At 32.4% G+C, this 26,116-nt stretch overlaps 2 protein-coding genes across 2 annotated transcripts; both read left to right on the top strand.

The window, feature by feature from the left end:
* The first annotated feature begins 2,225 nt into the window (after positions 1-2,225).
* On the top strand, positions 2,226-4,863 carry LOC136208172 (cytochrome P450 76A1-like). Its single transcript, XM_065998984.1, has 2 exons — positions 2,226-3,146; positions 4,246-4,863. Exons 1-2 carry the CDS (start codon positions 2,226-2,228, stop codon positions 4,861-4,863), a joined length of 1,539 nt encoding a protein of 512 aa, XP_065855056.1.
* A 10,836-nt stretch (positions 4,864-15,699) lies between these two features.
* LOC136209758 (cytochrome P450 76A2-like) lies at positions 15,700-18,920 on the top strand. Its single transcript, XM_066001341.1, has 2 exons — positions 15,700-16,623; positions 18,117-18,920. Exons 1-2 carry the CDS (start codon positions 15,700-15,702, stop codon positions 18,726-18,728), a joined length of 1,536 nt encoding a protein of 511 aa, XP_065857413.1. The 3' UTR covers positions 18,729-18,920.
* Positions 18,921-26,116: the final 7,196 nt, after the last annotated feature.

Below are 26,116 nucleotides of genomic sequence, written 5' to 3'. Positions count from 1 at the left end.
AACCACTAAATCACTCAAATACAACCCACATAAGCTAGAAAATCATCATTATACCCATTAATGCTAACCCTAACCCTAACCAAACATAACATATTCAATTCATGCTAAATCACCACAAAATCAAACAACAATTAGAAGATGTGGGATTTTGTGTGAATAAGGGTATAAATGAAAAAGTGTATTGGGAAGAGTCTAAAGTTTGGTAGCATGTGTAAATGAATCTAAAAATGAATTGAGCCTCTACATTGGGCCAATTTTATGAATTTCACACATTTTAGCTGTAAATGGCAATTAATAAATTTAAATTTACTATGATATTTTTGGAAATTATATTTTTATTCAAAATTATATGGATGAAATCGACAATTAAGGTGTTGTTTGATAAAACTGAAAATTAAGTGCTGAAAAAAATAAGTACTGAATTTTAAGTGTTGAATATTATAATTGCTAAAAGTATTAAATGGTGTAACTGTTTGATAAGTACTAAAAATAAGTGTTGAATATAAAAATATCAGTTAATAATGTTTAATTTAAAATATGATATTAAAAAAAAACTTAAAACTCTAAGTTAAATACTTTAACTTATCAAAATAAGTAATTTTTAACTTAAATGACAAATTTAAGCGGTAGAGAAATAATTATTATCACATATACTTAAATCAAATAAATGCTTAACATTTTAATTTAAACAATTAAGTGGGTTATCAAACAATGTCTAAACTAACGAATATTATTGAAAACTTAGAGAAGAATATAAACATATTAGAATTTTGTGTTGGCTTAATACATATGCAGCCCTCAAACTTGTCCATTTTTTTCATTTTACCCCCTAAACTTAAGGGACAATATATTGACCCCCTAAACTTCCAAAAAACTACCCAATTTACCCCTCCTCTCTGACTTGGCGTTGGCCTGACAAAATACAAAGCTGCAATAATCCAAGCACCACGTCAGCGCCATGTCGGAGAGAATGGGTAAATTGGGTGGCTTTTTGGAAGTTTAGGGGGTCAATAGGATGTCCCTTAAGTTTAGGAGGTAAAATGAAAAAAAAGGACAAGTTCAGGGGGCTGCATATGTATTAAGCCTTTTGTATTAGTAAAATATTAAATTATAATTAATTGATATATATTATATAATATATTATATAATATCCAAGATACTATTAGCAATCCAAATCTAAAAGTTGTTGATCCAACATTTAGGATCCAAGATGAAGATTCTACTTTATTAGTAAAAATGTAAGAATAATTTCATTGTTTAAATATATCGTTATGTTATTTCAAAAACAATATATTGTTATGTATTATAAAAATCTAAGTTATAGCATGTGTATATAACATTTTCTTAGAAGGTGATTCATAATATAAATTATTACCAATTGAGGTTGGTTTATGTGGTTAAGGGCCTCAAGTCACTTAAATTATATCTCGAATTTGAGTCCTAGTTTACGCAAAAAGCTTTAATTGGGAAAGGATCCACCTAAAGGGTGCCTTACGAGTCTCGAACCGAAAAATCGAACAACTATAAAAAAAATATAAATTATTGAAAAAATAGCTATCAAATTTGAATGCCTAATATGTCATTTTAGATATTAGGAATCAAATAAGCAAATCAGCTAACATCTAATATAATCAAATCAACTAACATCTAATATAATCAACTAACAACTAAACCTAATTGCTAAACTGTGCCATTAGCTTTAAACTCTAAATAATTTGGATATGACGAGTGTATGAAATAGTAAAATTTTATCCTTAACATTTTGAACGTGAACAGTTTTAGGCTCAGGTGATAGTGGAATATCCTTTTATAGCTTGTATATTTTCGTTTGCTCTTACTAAGATCAAAACAATGTCGTTTTGGTCTAGGCTGTGGCGGGAAAAAAAATACACAGTGGGCTTCATCGGATAAACGAGCAATCAACATTAAAAATGGACTGGTACCAAGGATGGTTCTTAATGGCTAGGGGTGCACTAATATTCCCCATTGCACCTTATAGGGTATTTGCACCTTATAGGGTTTTTTAAGCTCAAAATCGCTCAAGTTGTAAAACTTTCTTACTTCAGGGGTATATCTATACTTAGAATAAATAAATAAATAAATAACTTAAGGGTAAATTTCATTCTTATTCATTTTTGAAGACTATATATATGAACAAAACCTAGCAAGTTGAAACAAAACAAACAAACAATACTTAGCAAGTCCCTCAAGGCATCAACTAAGTGATGGCTGATCCTTCCAATTATCTTATCCCTCTCATTTTCCTTGCATTCCCAGCCATATTCCTACTCCACTACTGCCGAAAATCCGGTGGCCGATTCCCACCCGGACCTCGGGGCTGGCCAATAATCGGCAACCTACTACATATAGGAAGATTGCCCCACCGAACCCTAAACGACATGAAACAAAAACACGGTGACATAATCGGCCTAAAACTAGGTTCCATTAAAACTATTGTCATCCTTTCTTCTAAGGCAGCTTCAGAGTTATTCAAAAATCATGATCTCGTATTCGCGGACAGAATAATCAACCAATCCATGCGCATTCATGGCTTCAACGACGGGGCCTTGGCTCTTCTCCCTCATGGCTCGCATTGGCGTGTGCTTAGAAAGCTAGTCATGGTTGACATGTTATCAAACAAAGAGCTGAATGAAACATCTTTCATTCGTAGAAAATGTGTGGATGATATGTTACGTTGGATCGAAAAAGAAACATTGTCCGAGGTGAAGGCGGAATCTGGAATTAATATATCGCATTTTGTGTTCTTGATGACGTTTAATTTGATGGGGAATCTTGTTTTTTCTCGGGATGTGTTGGATCCGGAATCGAAAGAGTGTTCGGAGTTTATGAAGGCAGTACTGGAACTGTTGGATTTTGCAGTGAATGTTGACATTGTAGATTTTATTCCATGGTTGAAGTGGGTAATGAATATGCAAGGTGTTGAAAAGAGGAGGAAGATGGAGAGAGGTCTTGGTGAAGCTATGGAGCTTGCTTCTAGGTTTGTTAAGCAAAGAATTGAAGAGAAGAAGATGAAGATGATTGAAAATAGAAGTAAAGATTTTCTAGATGTTTTGATTGAGTTTGAAGGTAATGGAAAGGATGAGCCTCAGAAAATTTCAGAACATAACATGCAATGTTTCGTACTGGTAAGACTTTATCCATTCTCTTTTTTCATATATTAATATAAAAACTATTATTTGATATTAACAATCAACTTAAATTTTTAATTTTAATGGGTTCCATGACATATTAATTTTTTTTTTTATTTTTATGGAAATAGTTGTATCTTCAATAGATAAACAAACAACAATTACAGCAAACAAACATAAGAAATAAAAACCTTACAAAGTCCATAAAGGCATTAAAACAACTAAAAGAGCAGAAATAACCATAAAATGTATTAAAAATATAAAAGAACAAGATATTATTGAACTTTCATAATCATAAAGAGCAGAAATAATCATAAATCCAAATCCGTAAAAAAGCATCTGCAATCCATGACATATTATTGAACTTTCATAATAGTTTCAATATATAATAATTCAATTTTGAATTTTATCTCAATAAAATTACTTCGACGACTTAAAGAGTAAAAGGACACCAGAGAAGTGACGTGGCTACCACATCAGATAGCCACGTATTGTTTCGTGAATGATTTTATTAAAGACAAATTGAAAATTGAGTGACAATTTTGAGACAATAATGAAATTTCATTGACCAACGTTGTATTTAACCCCTTTAACTTAGCAAATTTTGATTTTATTTACCATTAAGGAATCATTTTATCCAAAAGTTTAAGCTCATAGATAAGATTCCAAAATAACTTTTATTAATATCTCTTATACCTTCCTTCACGGATATATAGCCATTGAGCAAAATATTTGAACTCGAAATGAGTACAACATATAATTATCATAGAATGATCATAGCATTTGAATCCTCGACCAATTGATCTAATTTGATTTGATTAAAATAACCAATTAATTCAAAAGCTTAACCTAAAAGGTCAGGTTTAAGTGTAATTCTTACTATTATCTTTTGTGCGGATAATTATAATGTTCGCAGCTAATAGAATAATTTTATTTCTAACTTTTAAAATAGTGTGAAATATTTCAAAAAATTTCCTCGAACAAAGTATAAAAACAGTGTCCGATAAAATAAGGTATATATGTAGTAGAGATAACACGATTTAAGAGTAAAGCTCAATCTGTATATATTTATGATATTGTTACAATCATATTCCAGGAAATGTATGTAGCAGTTACAGAAAACGTTAGCAGCACAATTGAATGGGCAATGACTGAGCTACTACGCAATCCAGAAGCTATGAGAAAGGCCAAAGCTGAGCTATCTTCAATAATAGCACCAAACATGAAAGTTGAAGAAAATGACATTAATACCCTTCCATACTTGCAATCTATAATCAAGGAAACCCTAAGATTACACACTCCTGTTCCTCTTCTTCTTCCTAAAAAAACAAGAGAAGACACCAAATTTATGGGATATGATATTCCTAAAAACACACAAGTTTTTGTTAATGCTTGGGCCATTGCAAGAGACCCTGAAGTTTGGGATGATCCTTTATCTTTTAAACCTGAAAGATTTATGGACTCAAAAGTTGATTTTAAAGGACAACATTTTGAATTCATTCCCTTTGGAGCTGGAAGAAGACTTTGTGTTGGATTATCATTAGCTCATAGAGTCCTTAACTTGATTTTAGGGTCTTTGCTTCATCACTTTGATTGGGAACTTGCAGCTAATGTGAACCCAGAAAGTATGGACATGAGGGAGATTTTGGGAATTACAATGAGAAAGTTGGAGCCACTCCTTGTTGTTCCAAAGAAGAAGAATATTAATATGTGAAATGGAGGAATTATGTGCTATATATATACAAAAATAAATGGGTCAAAACTACTAATATGTTTTTTGATCAGTAAAACTACTACTAATATATAAATGTAATAATTAGTTTTTTCTTATATTATTATTATTACAATGTGTAATAATTAGTCAAGGATGGTTCATAACGTCTAGATTGTATCTTTCTTACAAAAGTTATATATATATATATATATATATATATATGAAAAGTGTGTTTAATTCTGTGAGGTGGGGATTGGAAGTTTTGTTAATATCTGTTATACACATACCCATTGAGCAAAATACTTCCTCCCATGTCAAATAAATATTGTTTTAGGGTTTTCAATTTGGTCTTGAATAATGTAAAATTAATAACTCATTTTGATAGTCTAATTAATATTTTATTAAAATTTGTAAAAAAAAAACCTTAAACGACATATATTAAAGATTGGAGATAGTATTTATTGTGCTTGAGTGCATACGAGATATGTTGATTTTATAATTTGAATGTTCTACCACTTGATATGATTTGCTTTGATACTATGTTAAAATAACGATTTGATCCAAAAGGTTAACTTGGAAGGGTCTCATTGGATGAAAATGTGAATTAGTGTGAGGTAGATTTAAGATTATTATTATTTATTTTACCAAAAAAAAAAAAGATTTAAGATTATTTTTTATTATTGGTATACCTTGTTTTGTGAGAGATGGACCTAGGATGATTTTGATGGATTGGAAAATGTTTTGAAATGTATGTATTGAGGGGTCAATTTTGATATCTCACCCGGTCAAATAAAAGGTCAGGACGGAACCTGATAATCAATATTTATTATTTAATATATATAATAGAAGACTCGTTTGAATATATATATATATATATATATAAAATAGAAGACTCGTACAAGGTCTTTTAGATTATACTAAAAAAAAATAAATTTGTTTTCTTTTTCTTTATAACTAATGAAGTATATGCTTGAGAATTATTTTAACACTTATCATATACTATAGATGATAAAAGTTATTTTAGGGTCTTTGATTCATGAATTTGATTGGGAACTTGAAGCTAATATCAGTTCAGAAAATATGGATATGAGGAAAGTGGAGCCATGCTTGTTGTTCCAAAGAAGATAAATAATTAATATGTGAGAATTTTCCTGTATGTCCTTAATTTGAAATGGAGGAATTATATGTTACATATATAGTTTTTATATAAAAAAATAAAGAAATGGCTCAATACTATAATAAATTTAATGTGTAATTAGTTTATTATTATTATTAGGTGAAAAGAGCTTTTAATTCTATGAGGTGGGGATTGGAAATTTTTGGGTTAAATGCCCCATCTCTTCCACATCTCATCTTTCAATTAATAAACATATCAAATTATTTACTTTCATATATATAATTATAGGAGGAAAAACTTAATTAGGAAGGATCCCTTGTAATTATTTGAGATTTAAGATGAGAATATGGTGTAATAAGACATAAGAGGATAAAAAAGGAGTCGAGATCCGACAACCTAACTCTAAATTCTAGAGTTTAGAAATGATGTACCATCGATGCACAACTTCATTTTCTATTTATAAGGTTTTATTAGCATTCTTAAAAAGTACTTCTTTATTTGCCTAGCTGACGTGCATGGCAAGTGTCGCTATGTAAAAAGAGCTTCAGAAAATGAGCAAAAACTATCATCTCACAAAGAAAAAATATGTGAGATTGCTGGATGTGTGTCATTTCAGATGACGGGCAAAAAATATAGTTCAATGTGCCATTGCATAACAGTCACCATATACATGTCTATAATTAAAATAGAGTATATATGAAAACATTTCTAATCATATCAGTCAACAAATTGAGTTCTGATAACAAAATTTTCAAATATATATATCACAACACTGAGTTACAGTATAATTGTATGCCAATACATTTGGTTATTGTCACACCCGACCCTAAATGACCTCAATCGGTATCGGGCGTGAAATGGAAAGATAATAATCAATACTTAGGAGTCTCCAATTTATCCACATATCATTATATTACAATTGCAATACCAACGTTCTAACCATAAATCTGACAATAAGCATCCGACTTCCAAACCTCGCCTAATCGGACGGTAACCTTCTCTCTCTATCATGTACTTTCTCACCTAAAAACATTAAAACATTTTAAAACGTGAGACAAAAATCTCAGTAAGAAACTATCAGCCATAAAAACCAACTTTATTTAACATAGCTACATATATACCTTTAGAAAGGGATTTAATCAAAACCTTATAAAATATACTCAAAACTTAAGTTCATATATAGTCAAAGTAGTAAACCAAAACCATAAAAATATATAATCTTGTATCAATTCTTGAGTTCAAAACCTTATAAAATATTGTAATCCAATAAGTGTTTTATCAAACCAATCTCGTATTTAATCAAACGTAAAACCTTATCTCAAAATCAATCATAACCGAAAACATAATCCAAATGAACTTAAAACATTGTATCCATCCTCGAGTTTCTCCCCTTAAGTATCAATACATAACCACATATATAATCGAGACGTCTCTTAACATTGCCTATCCCATATGGTCTTACCCAACACTTCGCTGCCATACCCAATAGGTCTTAAGACTGTGTACACAGGCCATGTCCCTCACTGAACATGGTCTTCAAATATAAAACCACCGATCCGGATTACTCTAGATGGATATAAAATCATAAAATCATAATGTGTTCAAATATCATTTCACAATCAAATTCCAAACTATTTCATAACCATAAATCATTTGGCTTCAATTAGCCCTTTTGTATCATAAAAATCATATTTGGATTTCAATCCAAAATAATAACAACAATAACCGCAACAAATTTCTCAATCCAAAAACAATTCGTAAAAAATCATCAAATTCATTTTGTTCAATATAGATATATATTGAAACAAAAAATATGTATATATGTAAATTAACCAAATTAAGCCTTAAATCAACATAATCAAGTAAAATTTGAAATTTACATAGAAGCATAATCAATAGCTTCATTTGAACCGTCATTTCATAATAAAAAGCAAAATCAGAAAAAACCTCCAATTTTACAAAATTCCTGCATAACCCTAAAATATCAATTTCTGAAACTTCTTTGATTATATATATATCTGTATACATAAAACTCAAAATATAGTTGATAGTTACTTACCTTGGCTATTAATTGAAAACCACAAACCCGTTCAATTCGCCTCTAACCTTTGTCTAAGCCATTTCCCTCCAAACACTGCCGAAACTCAAAAACTCTTCAGCTAGGACTTAGATCTATATATAAAGATGCTATGGTTCCAATTTCGAGTGATTCGGATGGTCGAATTTCCGTAAATAAAAAAAAACGGTGAAAAACGGTTCAGAAACGATGAATGAGATGAAGAGGCAGTGAAAAAAAAAGAAAAAGGAAAAATGAAAACAAGGTGATGATGATCATCACGAATTCTGTGCAAATATATATCCAAATCTGGATAAAATTCTGTTTGGTCCTCCATATTTATATAATCTTTTAAAAATTATCTAAACTTCTAATTTACACATACAACCATCAAATTAATTTCAAATTTTCCTTATAACACCAAATTACTATCACATACCTAATAATTATAATATATACTAATATCAAAATATAATTTCTAGAAATTTAGACACAGTGTGACAGTTATCATTTGTATGTGGTTAGATTTTAGTTAAGATGACGTATTACTTATACATTATGTTGTATGTTGTTGTTGTTATAATAGTGACCCAGAATGAACCAAACAAAGACAAAAAAAACAAAGCTTTTAACGAGAGGTGAAATTCTAATTATTAGCCTGCATATCCTAGTTAAAAAGGTTCTAATGAGAAGAATTACTCTGAGGCTCCCTTGTCCCTCAGATGAAGTATTAAAAAAAATTGTTACCCTCGTTATAAACTTACAATGTGGATTGCTAAATATCGCCATCATTTTACTTATCACCATTCTGATGTGGACTTTTTTCTCCTTTTCATAATTTTAATCAAAAACTGAAAATTCTCTCTCCAAAATCACAAATCCGAATAACAATAATTGAAATTATAAAAATAATTGATACGTGTCAACCCGAGAACCCCAGAAATGGATGATTATTAGTCGGAAATATTAAAATTTACGTTTTTTTTCAGCTTCAAATACTTAATTTTTATCTAAACAATCCATAAGAAATAGGGAAAACAAAGTCAATATTTAAGATGCAACGTTTAATAATTCATGATAGCAAACTAATTAATTGCCAAATAATTAAGTGCTTTGTCAAAATGCATTAGTGGTTGTTGTTTTTATCTTCGATTATAATTAAAACAATAATTCATTTTAAATATATTTTTTTATTTACTATACAGTTTGACTAATTGTATAACATATATATAAATATTATTGATATAAATTTTTAATAAATTTAATATTCATTAATAGTAAAACTGTTGCTAAATTGTTATACATGTGAGACAACTCATTTGTCGTATTTTAGAGTAAGTTAGGTTTTTATTTACTTATAGCATTTCCAAGATATTATTAGTCCACTTTTTAAAAGTAATATAAACAATTGACTCGTAGTGATTTGAGGATTGACTAATACGTATTATCTCCAACAATATTCATCATATTCATTCCTTATTTATTATTATTTTATCATTAAAATTGTTAAATATTGTTATATATACTAATAGTGAGAGCAGAGAGATTTCTGAATAATAAATTATTAATAATAAATGAAATAAAGACGAGACTAGGTGCCAGGTCTGTGTCGAAAATTATTCGATATAGATTTTGAAGTATTAATGAATTACTATTTTAAATATACTATTGCATTTAATTTAATGTTTCTTTAGGTGTCTTAAAAGTTTTGAGTATGTTTTATAAAAAGTTATAAATTGAAGGACTAAAATCAACATTTCACATACATGTACTACGAATTTGAAATTAATTATTATTATTATTATTATTATTATTATTATGTGGTATCTCATATTATGACACATGTGATACTTAAAAAAAATTAATAATAAACTAATTAGGTGTCATCATTTTAAGTAATTAAAAGCCATATGTTTACCTTTCTATATAGTTTGAAATCCATGTGTCAATACTCTATTTTTATGAAATCCACATGTCATGTACGTGGTTCATTTTTATCCATATATATTCGAATATATGGCCACGTTATTAAAGTTTCACTAACACACGATTGAGTTCGAGTTTAAACAAAGTGTCTCGCGTGGCCAGATTTGTAACGTTTACCTTTATCTTTATTTAAGTTATCGTTAGGTAGTTAGCAATTATCTATGAAAATAGAGTTTCGGACACGGAAAGAATTAACGCTATTTAATTATTAAATTATTACGGTCTGAATTTATATATATATTGAAAAATAACGTAATGAATCTAAGGGTATATTCGGTTTAAAATAACTATATCGGTTTAGTGTTTTACGTAGCTATTTCGATAACAGTTAAAAGTAAGTTTCAGTTTAAATTATTTAAGTGGTTTTGAATACGTTTTATTAATTTGTTTAAAATATATTGATTAAAATATTTATATACTTGGATTTTGATTATTTGAAGAATAATTATTTATTATCGTGGTATTTTGGAAATTTGGTTGAGAAAATGAATTTGATAATCTTATGTGAATTGTTTTTGGATTGAGAAAAACTATTACAGCTGTTGTTATTATTTCTGTGATTTGGAATGAATTCCAAATATGATTTTTATTTGTGATATTTTGAAAGAAAGATAAAATGGTTTTGTTCATCTAGGATCGCCCGGGGTAGGAGTTGTGAGTTGTAAGACCATACCTAATGGCGGTATGACCAGAGTGCACGGCTGGTAGTCCTAACGTTAGGCAAGGAACGATATATGAATGAGATATCTCGATTATTGATATTATTTATGTTATGAAAAACTACACGGGTGGAATTCGAGGATGGACACACATAAATTTGGTATTATGTTTTTGGCAATATGTGATTTGAAAAATATATTTAATAGCAAGCTTATATTTTTACAGATTTTGATGAAAAGATTATTTGATTACGTACGAGTTGTTTGATTACGAATTTGGTTTGATAAAGCGTTTATTTGATTACGATTTGGTTTGATAAAACGGTTATTTGTTCATGAACTAGTTATGATAAAACGTTATTTAATGTGATTTGTTTTGATATATATATATATATAGTAAATAAGTGAAATATACAATTAAATGATTAGCGTGTCGATCAACGTATCAATTAATTAAGAGAACTACCTAAGTTAGGAGAACTACCTAAAATAGGTAGAACTACGTGGCTTTGATTCCCGATTTAAAGATTTAAAAGACGTTCGGGATACGTAGGAAGCTTGACAGAATTATCAAGTCCAAGCCAAATAACTAAATAAACTTTAGGTAGTCCAAATAAATTATTATCTATTAGAAAATAAGTTTGGCTTTTAGACTGCTAGAAGTTCGTTATCATGTTTTCCGTTCATACCCGATGCCGTTTTGGGTCGGGTGTGACATTAGGAGTGGAGAGAGACTCCTCAATAATAGAGATGATGTATAGGCGCTTAGTGATTTGAGAAATTACTAAAAGGTTGTTGTAGTTCGTTTTTAACTCTCTTTCTATCGCTCCTTAAATTTTAACTTAAGTGTCCAACTAAGAGGTCATCTCCACGAGACTCTTAGTCCACTCTCCAAAAATAATATAAACAATTGACTTTTAGTGATTTGAGGAGTGACTAATACATGACACTTCTAACAATACTCCATATACTCATTGATTATTTATTTTTATCATTAAAATTAGTAATATATTGTTATATTTACCAACAGTGAGAGGAGAGAGAATGCTGAATAATAAATTATTAATAAAAAATAATTTGAGGAGTCATATATTTATCTCTAAAGTATGTCAGAGAAATATGAGATTTTCCCCCTCACATAGGAAATCGCTTTTATCTTTTCGGATCAAAGGTGAAGATGAGACCACTTAAACTTATTATATATGTGATAATTGATAGCCAAGTTTAAGTAATATATGTGATAATTGATAGCCAAGTTTAAGTAATCAATTGTCGACTATATATGAAAATGTAGAATTGCATCATTTTTAAAATAGTAACACATTGTGATGTTTTTCTGTAAGAATCACAATAACTTGTCTTACCGCCATATTTGAGTTCTAATGGAGATTAAAGTATGAAGTGAACTCAAGTTAAATATTATGTGTATCTAAACTGAAAAATGTGTATGACATTTAAATACACTTAAAAGACATGCACTCATTTGAATAAGAGAAAAATGTCATAACATGTGATTCATGCCACATGTGCATGAAGTTGATCAAGCTAAGGTTAAAGTTAAGATCTCAACTTTAACATAGTGTGAGACCCTGATATTTTATGTGAATCTCATTAGTATATCCTTAGTACTCGTATTTGTCTCTTAAGTTCTAATTTCATGTTTGTTATCTTAAAATATTATCAAATCGTCATAAATGATGCGTCCTAGAGATGTATTCTAGAAAAACAAATTAAGTTATGTTCTTGAGATTCAAGAAAAGAGAAAGATCACACGAAATAGTTTTAATATCACATTATTTATGATGTATTTATTGGTCGACCAATTATGTTTGTCTACTGTGATAAAACATAATTATAAATATAATCATATATGACAAAATGGTGATTGAGATCATTTGAGAAATGAATGCGATATGTGATCTAGGATATTGCATACAAAATCATCCTAAGTATCATTATTCGAGAAGTCTATATAATCCTAACAAATATATATAGCACAAGCGCTCTCGATGTATGCATGATCACATGGTATATCTGCCAACCATGTGAATCTTGTACAGATAGATACAGAGTTGGTCCCATCAAGCGTGAGTAGGAGATGTTGGATATTTCAAGGGGGTCACTCATAATGGGACCTGACTCGGTTTGGATCTGACCCGATTGAATGAAAAGACATGACTTTCTATTCTCTATATAAAAAAAGAAACTTTCCTATTCAAAATTACCGAAAAAACTAAGAAACATAAAACTCTTCCTCTCATCTCTCCGATTTCTCTTTGTTATTGACAATCAGAGTTTCTACTTGAGAATCCTACAATAGGTACTTATATCGTAAAACTAATATTCATAGTTCGTCATTAGATTAATGTGATTATGATGTTCGATTCATATTTTATGATCTTGAACATAATTAATTGTGTCTTAATCATTTAATAATTCAATGGTATAAAATAATTTCTATTACGTTAGGATTTGTAACAAGTGTTAATAATAACTAAAAGGCTCCTTTGAAACAAGATAAAAAGATTACTCATGTCGATCTGGCGTCACCTCATGCTACACCATAATTAACCCATTGGAAATTCATAAAAACAAAGTATTCAAAGAGAACTTCTATAGTGGACCAAGTGCAATAGACCCAACCAATGAAAAAAATGGAATCATGCTACTTCATTGGAAGAGAATGATTGGTGTAAGGAAAGAAAGTACATAATTGTCATGTTTTTATTGGCAAGGTCTAATGGACCGGAACCATAATAGAATTTTTCGTATTTAAAAAACGTTATCCATTACATAATTGTTGGTAGTTATGCACTAATTAAGTGCTTTGTCAAAATTTATTATATGTTAAAGTTATAATTATAGGTGTAATTCATTTTAAGTGTAATTAATATAAAAGTTTAACAAATTTATTATTCATTAAGCTATGCACCTCCTTATATATTTGATACAATTCTCTCATTAATTTAGCTTTATAATTATTATATTTGATAAAATCACACAAATTAAAAAAAAATAATTGATTTTCATTAAATTTATGGAAGACGATTTAAAATAACATTAAATCTCTTTATTAATAATCCTCATTTTTTTGTATCGCTTATTAAGTTGAACCAGTTTTTTTAAGCAAAGTTGAACCACTCTTTATAAATTGAAAACTTAAAATAACAAAAAAAAAAGTAATTTATATTAAATTCATTAATAAGACTAAAATGAACAAATAACGAGTTAAAGGATATAGATGGAAGATAGGAGATGGAAGTAAGATACGGGTTTGGGGTGATCCGTGGTTAAAGGATAATTTGAACGGTCACTTAGTTACACCGATAAATAACGAGTTGCAAGGTATTTTTGTGAAAGATCTTTTCTTAGCAAATTCACGTTCTTGGAATTATGAGTTGCTGCCTGAATTTTTTTAGCAAAGGGATGTTTCTGAAATCGTCAAATTACAGCCATCTTGGTCTTTAGGAGCTGATACGCTAATCTGGCGGGAGAGCAAATCTGGGGATTATACAGTCAAATCTGCGTACCAAATAACTATTTCTCGTCTTTCTCCGAGGGATGAATTTACTTCTACGGGTGAGTGGAGATTAATTTGGAAGGCAAATATTCCTTATAAAGTCCGTTATTTTGCGTGGCGTTTGGCTAGGGACTGTCTGCCGAACCGTTACAAACTAATAAACAGAGGTATTTCAGTTCAACAGCAATGTGTGTTTTGTGGGACGGATATGGAGGACAATTGGCATTTGTATATTATTTGTCATTTGGCTCGCGAGGTGTGGAGGGAAATTGGTATCGCCGGGGTGGTTCAGAGTGCTGCGGATGCTGTTGACAGCTTTGGTATCTGGTTTTTTGATGTTCTGGCAAGGCTTTCTAGTCAGGTTAGAGATTTGTTTTTGACCATTGCTTGGTTTATCTGGAAGCAGAGAAACGATAAATTGTGGAATCATCTGGCTCCTTCTATTTCCCGTATCATTACCGGAGCAAAAGAATTGATTCTCGACTGGCAGCGGGCTCGCCGGATGAAGATGGGGGCTGTAAGCAGATCGGTTGGGGCGGACTGTAGTTTATGGCATCCTCCTGCGGAGGGAAAGTTTAAATGCTCCATGGACGCTGCCATTTTCAACGATGTGGGAAATGCGAGTATCAGTGCTGTAATTAGGAATTCGGAAGGGAGTTTTGTGGCGGGCCGGATTCAAAGGATTGAAGGTTTGCCGTCGGTAAAGGAATGTGAGGCTTTGGCAATGTTAGAAGCGTTATTGTGGGCAGTGAACAGTGGCTATCAGGAAATGATTTTCGAATCTGACGCTAAGATCGTGGTAGACGCTGTTCTCTCTTGTAACTCGGATGTTTTCGAATTCGGGGACATTATTAATCGGTGTCGTTCTATTCTTTTTTCTCATGGCTTATTCTCGGTCATCTTTTTGCGGAGACAGGCAAACGAGGTTGCTCATGTTCTTGCTAAGGAATCTCGTGTTGTCGATTGTCCCATGGTGTTTGACTCTTTACCTAGATGTTTAGGAGATCTAATTACTATTTTTTGCCCTTTAGTGGCTCATTAATGGAATTTTCTTTCAACAAAAAAAAAAAAAAGACTAAAATACTAAAAAATTATATTGGAAACTAAAATTAACAAATAATAAAATAAGATTGTTTTTTTATAGGTTCTCCTTGGTAAATGAGAATTATTTTTGTAATGGAGGTAATATATAAATATTAATAATATATTTTAAAAATAAATAACTATACATATATAGTGTTAAAATAAAAATAATGTCCAAATTTACCTCTTAAATTTTTCTTGATGTGTAAGTAGACCTATAAGAAATATAAAATTTTATCCTTTAGATTTAGAACGAGTAACAGTTTTGGACTCAGATAATAGTAGGGTATTTTTAATTTCTTAGAGTGCAAATTTTAAACTAAAAGATAAAAGAAATAAAAAATTTAAGACTATAAATATTAACAAAACCTTACAATAAGTTGTAACAAAAAACCATCAAGGCATCAAATAAGTGATGGATGATCCTTCCAATTATCTTATCCCTCTCATTATCCTTCTATTACCAGCCATATTCCTACTCCACCGCCGCAGAAAATCCGGTGGCCGATTCCCACCCGGACCATGGGGATGGCCAATAATCGGCAACCTACTACAAATCGGAAGGTTGCCACACCGAACCATAAACGACATGAAACAAAAATACGGGGACATAATCGGTCTAAAACTAGGTTCTATTAAAACAGTGGTCATCCTTTCTTCTGAGGCAGCTTCAGAGTTATTCAAAAACCATGACCTCATATTCGCGGACAGAATGATCAACGAAACCATGCACACTCATGGCTTCAGCGACGGGGCGTTGTCTCTTCTCCCTCATGGCTCGCATTGGCGTGTGCTTAGAAAGCTAGTCATGGTTGACATGTTATCAAACAAAGAGCTGAATGAAACATCTTTCATTCGTAGAAAATGTATGGATGATATGTTACGTTGGATCGAAAAAGAAACATTGTCCGAGGAGAAGGCGGAATCTGGAATTAATATATCGCATTTTGTGTTCTTGATGACTTTTAATTTGATGGGGAATCTTGTTTTTTCTCGGAATGTGATGGATTCAGAATCGAAAGAGTGTTCGGAGTTTATGAAGGCAGTAGTGGAACTAATGGATATTTCAGTGAAAGTTGACCTTGTAGATTTTATTCCATGGTTGAAGTGGGTAATGAATATTAGAGGTGGTGAAGAGAAGAGGAAGGTGGAGAGATGTGTTGCTGAAGCTATGGAGCTTTCTCTTATGTTTGTTAAGGAAAGAATTGAAGAGAAGAAAAAAAAGAAGATGGTTGAAAATAGAAGGAAGGATTTTCTAGATGTTCTGATTGAGTTTGAAGGTAATGGAAAGGATGAACCAGATCATATTTCAGAACATAACATGAAATGTTTCATATTGGTAATTACTTATTCATATTGTGTTTGACAAATTTTCCTTTCCTTATTCTTTCCTTTTCTTTGACTTATTAGCCCATGATTGCAACTTCAAAACGTTACCACTGACCCTATATTATTACGTGTTGTCAATCTCACGCTGCCATATAGCATTTTGAGGGGTTATTTGTTCCAAATAAGCAAGTTAAGAGGGTTAATTGTAACCTCTTAAGTTGTAGGTTTTGGACAATTTGAAAGGACCAAAAATGTATTAGACCTTCTTACTATTATCTTTCGCATATATCTCTTTAATTCTTAAAAATATAAGATACAAAAAAAAAAAGAATCATTTTAATAGTTAAGAACAATTTTAGCTCTAATATAGTTGAGTCAATTTCTGTGATCATTAAAAAATATAAATATTTTCTACCACTTCCCTATAAAAAAATAGATTTTGCATTCGACAAAATATTTCTATTTTTTTTTTGTCGAAGACATATATACAACCATAATATAATTTTTAAATTTTATTCTTTGTCAGGTTTATACATACGTGCATATATATATATATGTAATAAAATAACGTACATATGTATTGGAAATAACAATATTTAAGACTGAAAAAACAATTTCATTAATGATGTATGAAATTAGCTTTATTTACCAAATTTTATGGTATAATTGCATCATTTAAGAGGTGTAAAATTGCACCATTTTTTACTCATCTTTCCATCTCTTGAAATTTTATCAATAAATAATTAATCTAAAATTATCTGATATCATGTCAAAGTAAAAGACTTAAGTGGATAATAAATGTCTAAACTATATTTTATTATTATTTTGGCAGTTACTATATATAAAAGAATTAATGATAAAATAAGAACTATTTATGTATAATATTTTTTTATTTGTGGTATTACTAATTAGGTAGAAATACTTGAATTATTGAATATATATAATTCTATTTAGTTGACCATTTAATATATATAAAAGTATTGAAGATTTTTATAGGGTTTTTAGGTTATAATAATATAAATTAATGAAATATGTATTTAAAAACATATGAGTCATAACCACGGGGTTGTGGTAGAGTGGTAAAGGTTCCTCCTCTCTTAACCAAAGGTCCAGGGTTCGATCCTCGCTTTTGGAAATGGAAAGAATTTCCGTGGCCAGCAGTCCCACCCATAGTGAATAGCCACTGCTGTCGGCAAGTTTAAGTTAATATATAAAAACGATTATTATTTTCCGAGATAGTCCTAGCATTGTTTGACGCTTTGAGCAATTGATTAATACAATTTTCGTTTAAAAAAAATAAATAAATAAATATGGTTTTTATATTATCTCTAACCACAATAGTTTTTTTAAAGTAAATTAACAATTTGTTGTAATAGAAAAATTATTTTACTAATTTAAAGTATTATTTATACGATTAAGTATTCATTCTTTATTTTCAATAAAGTAAAATTACAATTTTGATCCAAAACTTTAATTTATGATATTGTTACCCTCATATCTCAGGAAATGTATGTAGCAGTTACAGAAAACTTCAGCAGCACCATTGAATGGGCAATGGCTGAACTACTACGCAATCCAGAAACAATGAAAAAGGCCAAAGCTGAGCTGACTTCAGTAATAGGACCAAAAAAGAAAGTTGAAGAAAATGATATTAATAACCTTCCATACTTGCAAGCTATAATCAAGGAAACTATAAGATTACATACTCCCGCCCCTCTTCTTCTTCCTAGAAAAACAAGGCAAGACACTAAATTCATGGGATATGATATTCCTAAAAACACACAAGTTTTTGTTAATGTTTGGTCAATTGTAAGAGACCCTCAACATTGGGATGATCCTTTGTGTTTTAAGCCTGAAAGATTTATGGACTCAAACATTGATTTTAAAGGACAACATTTCGAATACATTCCCTTTGGATCTGGAAGAAGAGTTTGTGTTGGATTAGCATTAGCTCATCGAGTCCTTAACTTGATTTTAGGGTCTTTGATTCATGAATTTGATTGGAAACTTGGAGCTAATATCACTCCAGAAAGTATGGATATGAGGGAGATGTTGGGAATTACTATGAGGAAAGTGGAGCCATTGCTTGTTGTTCCAAAGAAGAAAAATAATTAATAAGTAAGAATTGCCCCATATTTACCCCTAATTTCTTTCATTTCAACTTGTTTGAAATGGAGGAATTATATGTTACTTATATAGTTTTTATATAAAAAATAAAGAAATGGGTCAAAACTACTCATATAATATATATTGAATGTGTAATTAGTTTTTTTTTTTTTTGGTTTTAAATTAATACAATGTGTAATAATTAGTTATGGATTGTTCATTACGTCCAAATATTGTATCTTCCTTACAAAGGTTATATATAATATATGAAAAGAGTTTTTAATTCTATGAGGTGGGGTGGGGATTGGAAGTTTTTTTCTTGTTACTAAATTATTAGAATGTGATTTGCGATGAGATGTCCAGTAACAAGGGTTAAAAGGAGGAGTCGAGATCTGACGAAGGAGTCGAGATCTGACGATCTTAACAGAGTTTATGAGATACTAGAATTTTAGAATTTAAAAATGTTGTATCTTGAATGTACATCTCCATAAATTCTAACACAAATTAAAAAGCTCTAACAAAGACACGTTACAAGAAAAATGAGTTATAAAAAGCTCTAACAAAAAAAAAGAGTTATAATAAGTAAAACTTAATAAGGGTAAGAAAATACACTAATTAAAGCTATATTCTCAATAGCTTTAATGATCCTCAAGATAGTCTACTTTTAATGAGTAAATAGTTTTTTTTTACAAAATTTTACTAGATAATCCCATCATTAATTCTTCCTATTTACAAATTCAGGATAATTCTCTTTTAGCCGGATTATTTCCCTCTCAATAAAATTTTCCAAATTTCAAGTAACCAAAATCAGATCATCGTCTCCTCTTCTTACTTATTTCCCTAACATCGTTCTCGCCTACGACGTTCTTCATCAACTCAGGATTAGCTGCAACCCATCTCCATCCGTGCTAATTTCCCCTAATCAAGCCAAAATTTGGTAGAATCTTTGTTTCTTATTTTTGGCAGCAATTATTAACAAGTATATTGGTTATATATCTATTGTATATTGGGTTTCCTCTGCGATCGGCTGGACGAAAGTGAACACGGACGGTTCAGCGCGTGGGGCTCCTGGAGACGTTGGCGCTGGCGGAATATTCAGGAATTCTCACGGCTTCGCAAAAGGCAGTTTTGCATTTTCTATCCCAAATTCATATGCTTTCTTGGCAAAACTGCAGGCCGTTATCTTTGCCATTGATCTCGCCTGGGAGCGCCAATGGACCAAGGTTTGGGTAGAGACGGACCCTTCCTATGTGGTATCTTTGATGCGAAGTAAATCTCATAAGGTGCCTTGGTCTATTCGACAGGCTTGGCTGAAATGCCTAGCCCAGTGTATCTCGATGGAAGTGGTTACAACCCACATATACCGGGAAGGAAATAGAGCAGCGGAAGCGCTTGCGAGCAGGCTGCTCCGGGATCCAATTGTGGAGCTCGACACCTGACTTCTGCACCCTTTACATTTTTTATGACATTTGTAATCTAGCTCATTTACATTTCGATAATTCTCCGTTTAGGTTGTAATTATTTTATTCTTTATTTATATTATTCAGGTTTGTGTCTTGACCTTTGGGGGGTGCCAACCTAGGTTGGATGTCCGTCTTCGGTTCAAGCCACTCTCCCTACTTTCATTTAAAAAAAATATCTATGGTTATTAATAATTCTGTTCTTTTGATTTCTATTTACTGTTTCTGTATTTGTTTTGATTTTTGGTTAATCACTTCTAACATTCTTAAACAGACTAATTATTTTGCTGATTTTCCAAAAATCATATAAAGAAGTATTCTGTGGAACGAATTTTAATTCTTTGCTAAGTGTTGACAAAATTATATAGTTCTAATGATCAAAAGCTACATATTATTAATATTTAATCATGTTTTGTTATGTGATTGATAAATATTGAATACAATAGACAAATTGCAACAAAATGCAAAGAGTATTTGTTATTTAGAATGTAAACTGAGGAAGCTTTAAATAGCTTTACAATGAACAGAAATCCAAAAAAGAGAAACTAACGTATCCCACATATACAGGAAACGTGATTATAGGAAAGACCAAAACAGATAGAATCAAACTCTAAATTATTCCTATTTTCTAGGAACTTATTATTAACAGTAAAGACTACTTCAAAGAAACCTAACAAGAAGACATGTGACTTAACAAAACTCTCCCCTAAACTAAACTTGCTTACAGCAAGTTAGTTTATACCCAAGCTGCTTCGTACACCAAGTGCTTCTCTAAGCTTCTCAAATTGATCAAGCTTTAAAGGTTTTGTCATGATATCTGCAATTTGCTCATTCGTGCCACAATATTCCATTTTAATTGACCCATCATTTACAAGATTTCTTAAAAAATGAAATCTTACATCAATATGTTTGCTTCTCCCATGAAGTATCAGATTCTTTGCAAGTTTAATAGTAAAAGAATTGTCACAGAGAACCTTCACATAGTCAATTTTTGTACCTTCAATTTGTTTCAGAATTCTCTGCATCCAAACACATTGACACGCACATGAGGCAGCAGCGATATATTCTGCCTCTGTAGTTGACAGACTGACTACAAGTTGCTTCTTTGATGCCCAAGCTATAGCTCCTCCACTTAATACGAAAACATACCCTGATGTACTCTTTCGATCATCTATATCACCAGCATAATCACTGTCTGTATATGCCATTAACTCAGTTGTGTAGCCTCGTTTGTAAACAATGGCAAAATCAACAGTACTTTGAATGTATCTCAAGATTCTCTTAGCTGCTAACATATGTATCTCCTGGGTTTTGACATAAATCTGTTTATAAGACATACACTGTACATCAAATCTGGTCTTGTGACAGTCATATATAGCAAGCTTCCAACGATTTGCTTGAATAAGGTTCCATTTACTTGAGTGCCTTCCTCCTCCTTTGATAGTTTGTTCCCTGGAACAATGGGATTTCTGACTCCATTGCACCCTTTCATCCCGAATTTTTCAAGCATTTCACTGGCATATTTCTTCTAGCTGATGAAAATGCCATTTACTCCTTGATGAACTTACACTCCCAAGAAATACTTCATTTCTCCTAGATCAGTCATCTCGAACTCATTCTTCATAGAGTTTTCGAAATTTTGTATCATAATCAAATCATTGCCTGTAAAAACAAGATCATCAACATAGAGACTTATAATTAGAATCTTGTTGTTCTCCTGTTTTACAAACAAGGTAGGATCACCGCAACTTCTTTCGAACCCTTCTTTGATGAAATATCCTTCAATTCTACTAAACCACGCCCTTGGAGCTTGCTTTAAGCCATAAAGAGCTTTGTTTAGTTTGTATACTTTGTTCTCCTCTCCCTTAACTTCATAGCCTTGTGGCTGAGCGACGTAGACGTCTTCTTTGAGTTTTCCATGCAGAAATGCGCTTTTAACGTCTAGTTGAAACAACTTCCAACCATTTTTCGCTGCTACTGCAATTACCATGCGAATAGTATCCCATCGTGCTACTGGTGTAAAGACCTCATTGTAGTCAATTCCCTTTTCTTGAGCATACCCTTTTGCCACGAGGCGTGCTTTACATTTGTCAATCTCTCCATTTTAGTTCAACTTGGTTCGATACACCCATTTGACACTCATCACCTTCACTTCCAAAGGAGCCTTTACAAGTTCCCAAGTTTGATTTTTCTTTATTGCTTCGATTTCAAGATCCATTGCATCCCTCCATTTCTACAATTTTGCTGCCTATTCATAGAAAATGGGATCAACAGATATACACAGAGCAAAGTTTTGTACCTCATCTTCAGACAATCCTTCTCCACTTGTGTAATCTTCTAAGTAGGCAGGAGCTCTTCGTTCTCTGATTGAGAAAGATGAATTAGAGGTATTGTTGGGGCTGGAATTCAGTGAGTTAGAGTTGGAACTTGCTGAATTTGGAACATCACCGTTGGAGCTTGAATTTTCTGCGTCATTGGAGGTGATGTCTTCATCCACATCTGCTATATTTTCTTCATCTAAATCTCCTTCTTCTTCACTTTCATCTACTTGATTGTGGGCTTCTTCATATTCTTCTCCCCAATCAAGTACATCAGTAGTCTCCTCTTTTGTTTTTGCCCAATCCCATTTTTCATCTTCTTCAAAGATGACATCTCTGCTGATGGTTACTTTCTTTGTGAAAGGATTAATCAGCTTATATCCTTTGGACTCCACACTGTAGCCGATCAGGACTAATTTCTGACTTTTTGCGTCTAACTTCAATATCTTAGCATCAGGTACATGTACATTTCCAATGCAGCCAAAGACCCTGAAATATTCAATGTTAGGTTTCAAATCGCTCCAACATTCTTTTGGAGTTTTATTTTTCACAGAGGCAGTGGGACTCCGATTGAGAATGTGACATGTCCACTTCGCAGCATCTGGCCAAAGCATTTTGGGCATTTGTTTTTCTTCAAGCAAGCAGCTCACCATATTGAGGATTGTACGGTTTTTACGCTCCGCAACTCCGTTTTGCTGAGGCGTATACTCTGTAGTAAGCTGTCTTCTTATGCCTTGTGTTTTGCAAAATTCTAAAAATTCTTTGGAGTTGAATTCTCCTCCTCTATCTGTTCTTAAGCTGCACATTGATAGACAGCACTCTTTCTCCACCATTATTTTGAAATTTTTGAAAGTCACAAAAGCTTCACTCCTTTCGTTCAGAAAATAAACCCACAGCTTTCGACTAAAGTCATCTATGAATGTTAATATGTACCTTTTTTGACTGTAGGAGGCAGGCGAAATAGGACCGCAAATGTCTGAGTGTATGAGCTGTAATTTCTTTGTGGCTCTCCAATTACTCTTCTTTGAAATGGCTACTATGTGTTGTTTTCACATCATGCAACTTGTACATTTTTTTATTGGGGTATTGATGTTTGGCAGCCCTCGAACCATCTCTTTGTTGTGCAGCAATGCTAGATTTTTATAGCTCAGATGCCCAAATCTTTGATGCCAAATTTCACTCGATTCTTCAATTTGTGCGTTGAAGCAAGAAGGTGATTTCATGAGAATGTTTGCAATAACTACAAACATTTTGTTTGCTGTCATTTCGCTTTTCATTATAACACCACGGGTCGGATGATATAACTTGCACACTGCATGTTTGATAAGAATGGTGATTCCTCGTTCTTGTAATTGACCTATACTCAGCAGGTTATTACGCAATTCAGGTACATACAAAACATCACTCACAATTTGGATTTGGCCTCCAACTTCGAGCTTGATACTTGATAGGGGTGTTTCGTCCCTATCTCTTAGCGTGATTTACGGATTAATTTTAAGAGAAATAAATAAGTTTAATTGCAAAAATAGAGTGTTTTAATAAAATAACGAAATAAAAATAAATTTCGTACTTTCGGTTAATTTTCCTTATTTTTGATTAATTTGGAAAATAAAACGTCAAGCTAACTCGGCTCTCGAGAATTGTATTTCAGGTACGAGCAAGGAGTGAAAATCCACCAACATATGCGGGGCGTATCACCCTTCACGCGGGACGTGGAACACTTGCTCAGAAATAATTGTTCAATCCACAGGCACCACGTGGGATCTAGTCACCAATACGCGGGGCGTATCAACTACCACGCGAGGCGTGGGACATGTGTCAGAGATGATAAGCCTAATCCTGAAAGTCAGACTGCATGGTCTCCCAGAGTCAACTACTCATACGCGGGGCGTATCACTTTACACGCGGGGCGTGTAAGGAAGTTCTTCGACATAAAAGACTCAGAGACTCATTTACGCGAGGCGTGCTTCATATACGCGGTGCGTAAATTGTTGAAACACCTTTCCACATAATTTTGATTTGACAAAATTGTTTAAACATAATTGAAATACATATTCTAAATACACTAAGTTTAAATGCTTTGATTTATTCTACTAATATGTTTGTTCAATGTTGAGTTAAAATTGTTTATAAGACACAAGAATTAAATGGCCCAAGCCCAATATGGAAGTCAAGGCCCAAGTCAAACAACTCAGTACAACTCGGCTCGCGTTTGTCAAGACGTTGCCGTTTTGAACAAAACGCAACTCAGCAAAAGAAGGATCTAGAAGACCTTCGGGAACAACTTCAAGATGAAGCTGCTGAGTAGTCTCGACAAAGCGTACAAGACAGCATCTGGCAAATGAAAACTTCCAGACAAAGTATTTCTACTTTGGGTAAAGTTCAAACGACACAGTATGCTGTCCAGTTGACTTTACCATAAAAGGAGAGACAGTCTGCTGAGCTGACCGAGGACAGAAGATACACAAATCTGATTGGCCGAGAGCTCTGAGCAAGTCAGGATGACAACGACAGGAAGCCGTTTCCCTCCAACGGTTATTTCGAAATTCGAAATGACCGATGCCCAGACGTCTCTATAAATAGTGCCATCAGAAGCTTCACTCACATAGAACTTGATCAAGCCATTACGCTGACCAAATTTCTACACAAGTTCTGCAAGCAAAGAAGCAAAGCAAATCTTACACTACAATTCTTATATCTGTGTAAAAGTCTAGAGTGATTGTTTCAATCGTCTAAAGTGTCTTAGCAAATCTTTGTATAGGACAAAACACTTATCATTTCTAGAGATAGAAAGGAGAGGCTGAGTACTCGGTTATAGTACTCAGCGTGTGATTAGGATTGAGTAGAGGTATAGAGGAAGGTACTCTTGTCATACTCAGTTGCTAAGATTGTAAAAGGTTTGAGGCTCTACCTTTAAAGAGCTCAGTAGAGGATTCAAAATCTCGGAACGTGTTCCGGGGACAGGATGTAGGCTTAGAAGAAGTCGAACCTGGATAAATCTGCTGAGTGAAGTATTTCTTACCTTTAACTCCTTATATATATTGCTTGCTTAAAATAACCAAAAACTGACCAAGTAAAGAGGTCAAGCTGAGTTGTGCGTGTTAAACATCTGAGCTCAGGAATAGACTCTAAGTGCTATCTCCTGACTCAAGCTAAGAAACTGACCTAGTCACCAGTTGACTAAGCCAGTATCTTGCTGTTTACTCAGCGCCGCTGTTAAAACCTTTTTCCTTAGAAAAAGAAGTCTGCCCTAATTATCAAAAAGTTTAAATAGTTCCTAACCCCCCCCCCCCCCCTTGGAACTATACTTGCAACCTTACAGGGGACCAACAAGTGGTATCAGAGCTAAAAAGCTCACTGTAAAAGGTCTAACAACCTTGAGCTGATCCTTACCATGGGCAAAAACAACACTCGGTTTCTCTCTGGAAACCAAACAACTCAAATACTGCCTGAGGGGCTGTCCATTACTAGGCCTCCCCTATTCTTCGGGTCAAACTATACCTTCTGGAAGAATAGGATGAAAAACTTCATTCAGGCTACAAACATGAGTGCCTGGCTATCTATAGTCCAAGGCCCATTTGTACCTGTCGAGGTTGTGGCTGGCCAAACAGTTGTAAAA

This window comes from Euphorbia lathyris, chromosome 10 (genome assembly GCF_963576675.1).
Source record: "Euphorbia lathyris chromosome 10, ddEupLath1.1, whole genome shotgun sequence".
Taxonomy (NCBI): domain Eukaryota; kingdom Viridiplantae; phylum Streptophyta; class Magnoliopsida; order Malpighiales; family Euphorbiaceae; genus Euphorbia; species Euphorbia lathyris.
Note: the sequence above shows the minus strand (reverse complement) of the source record. Positions and strands in the feature narration are given on the sequence as shown.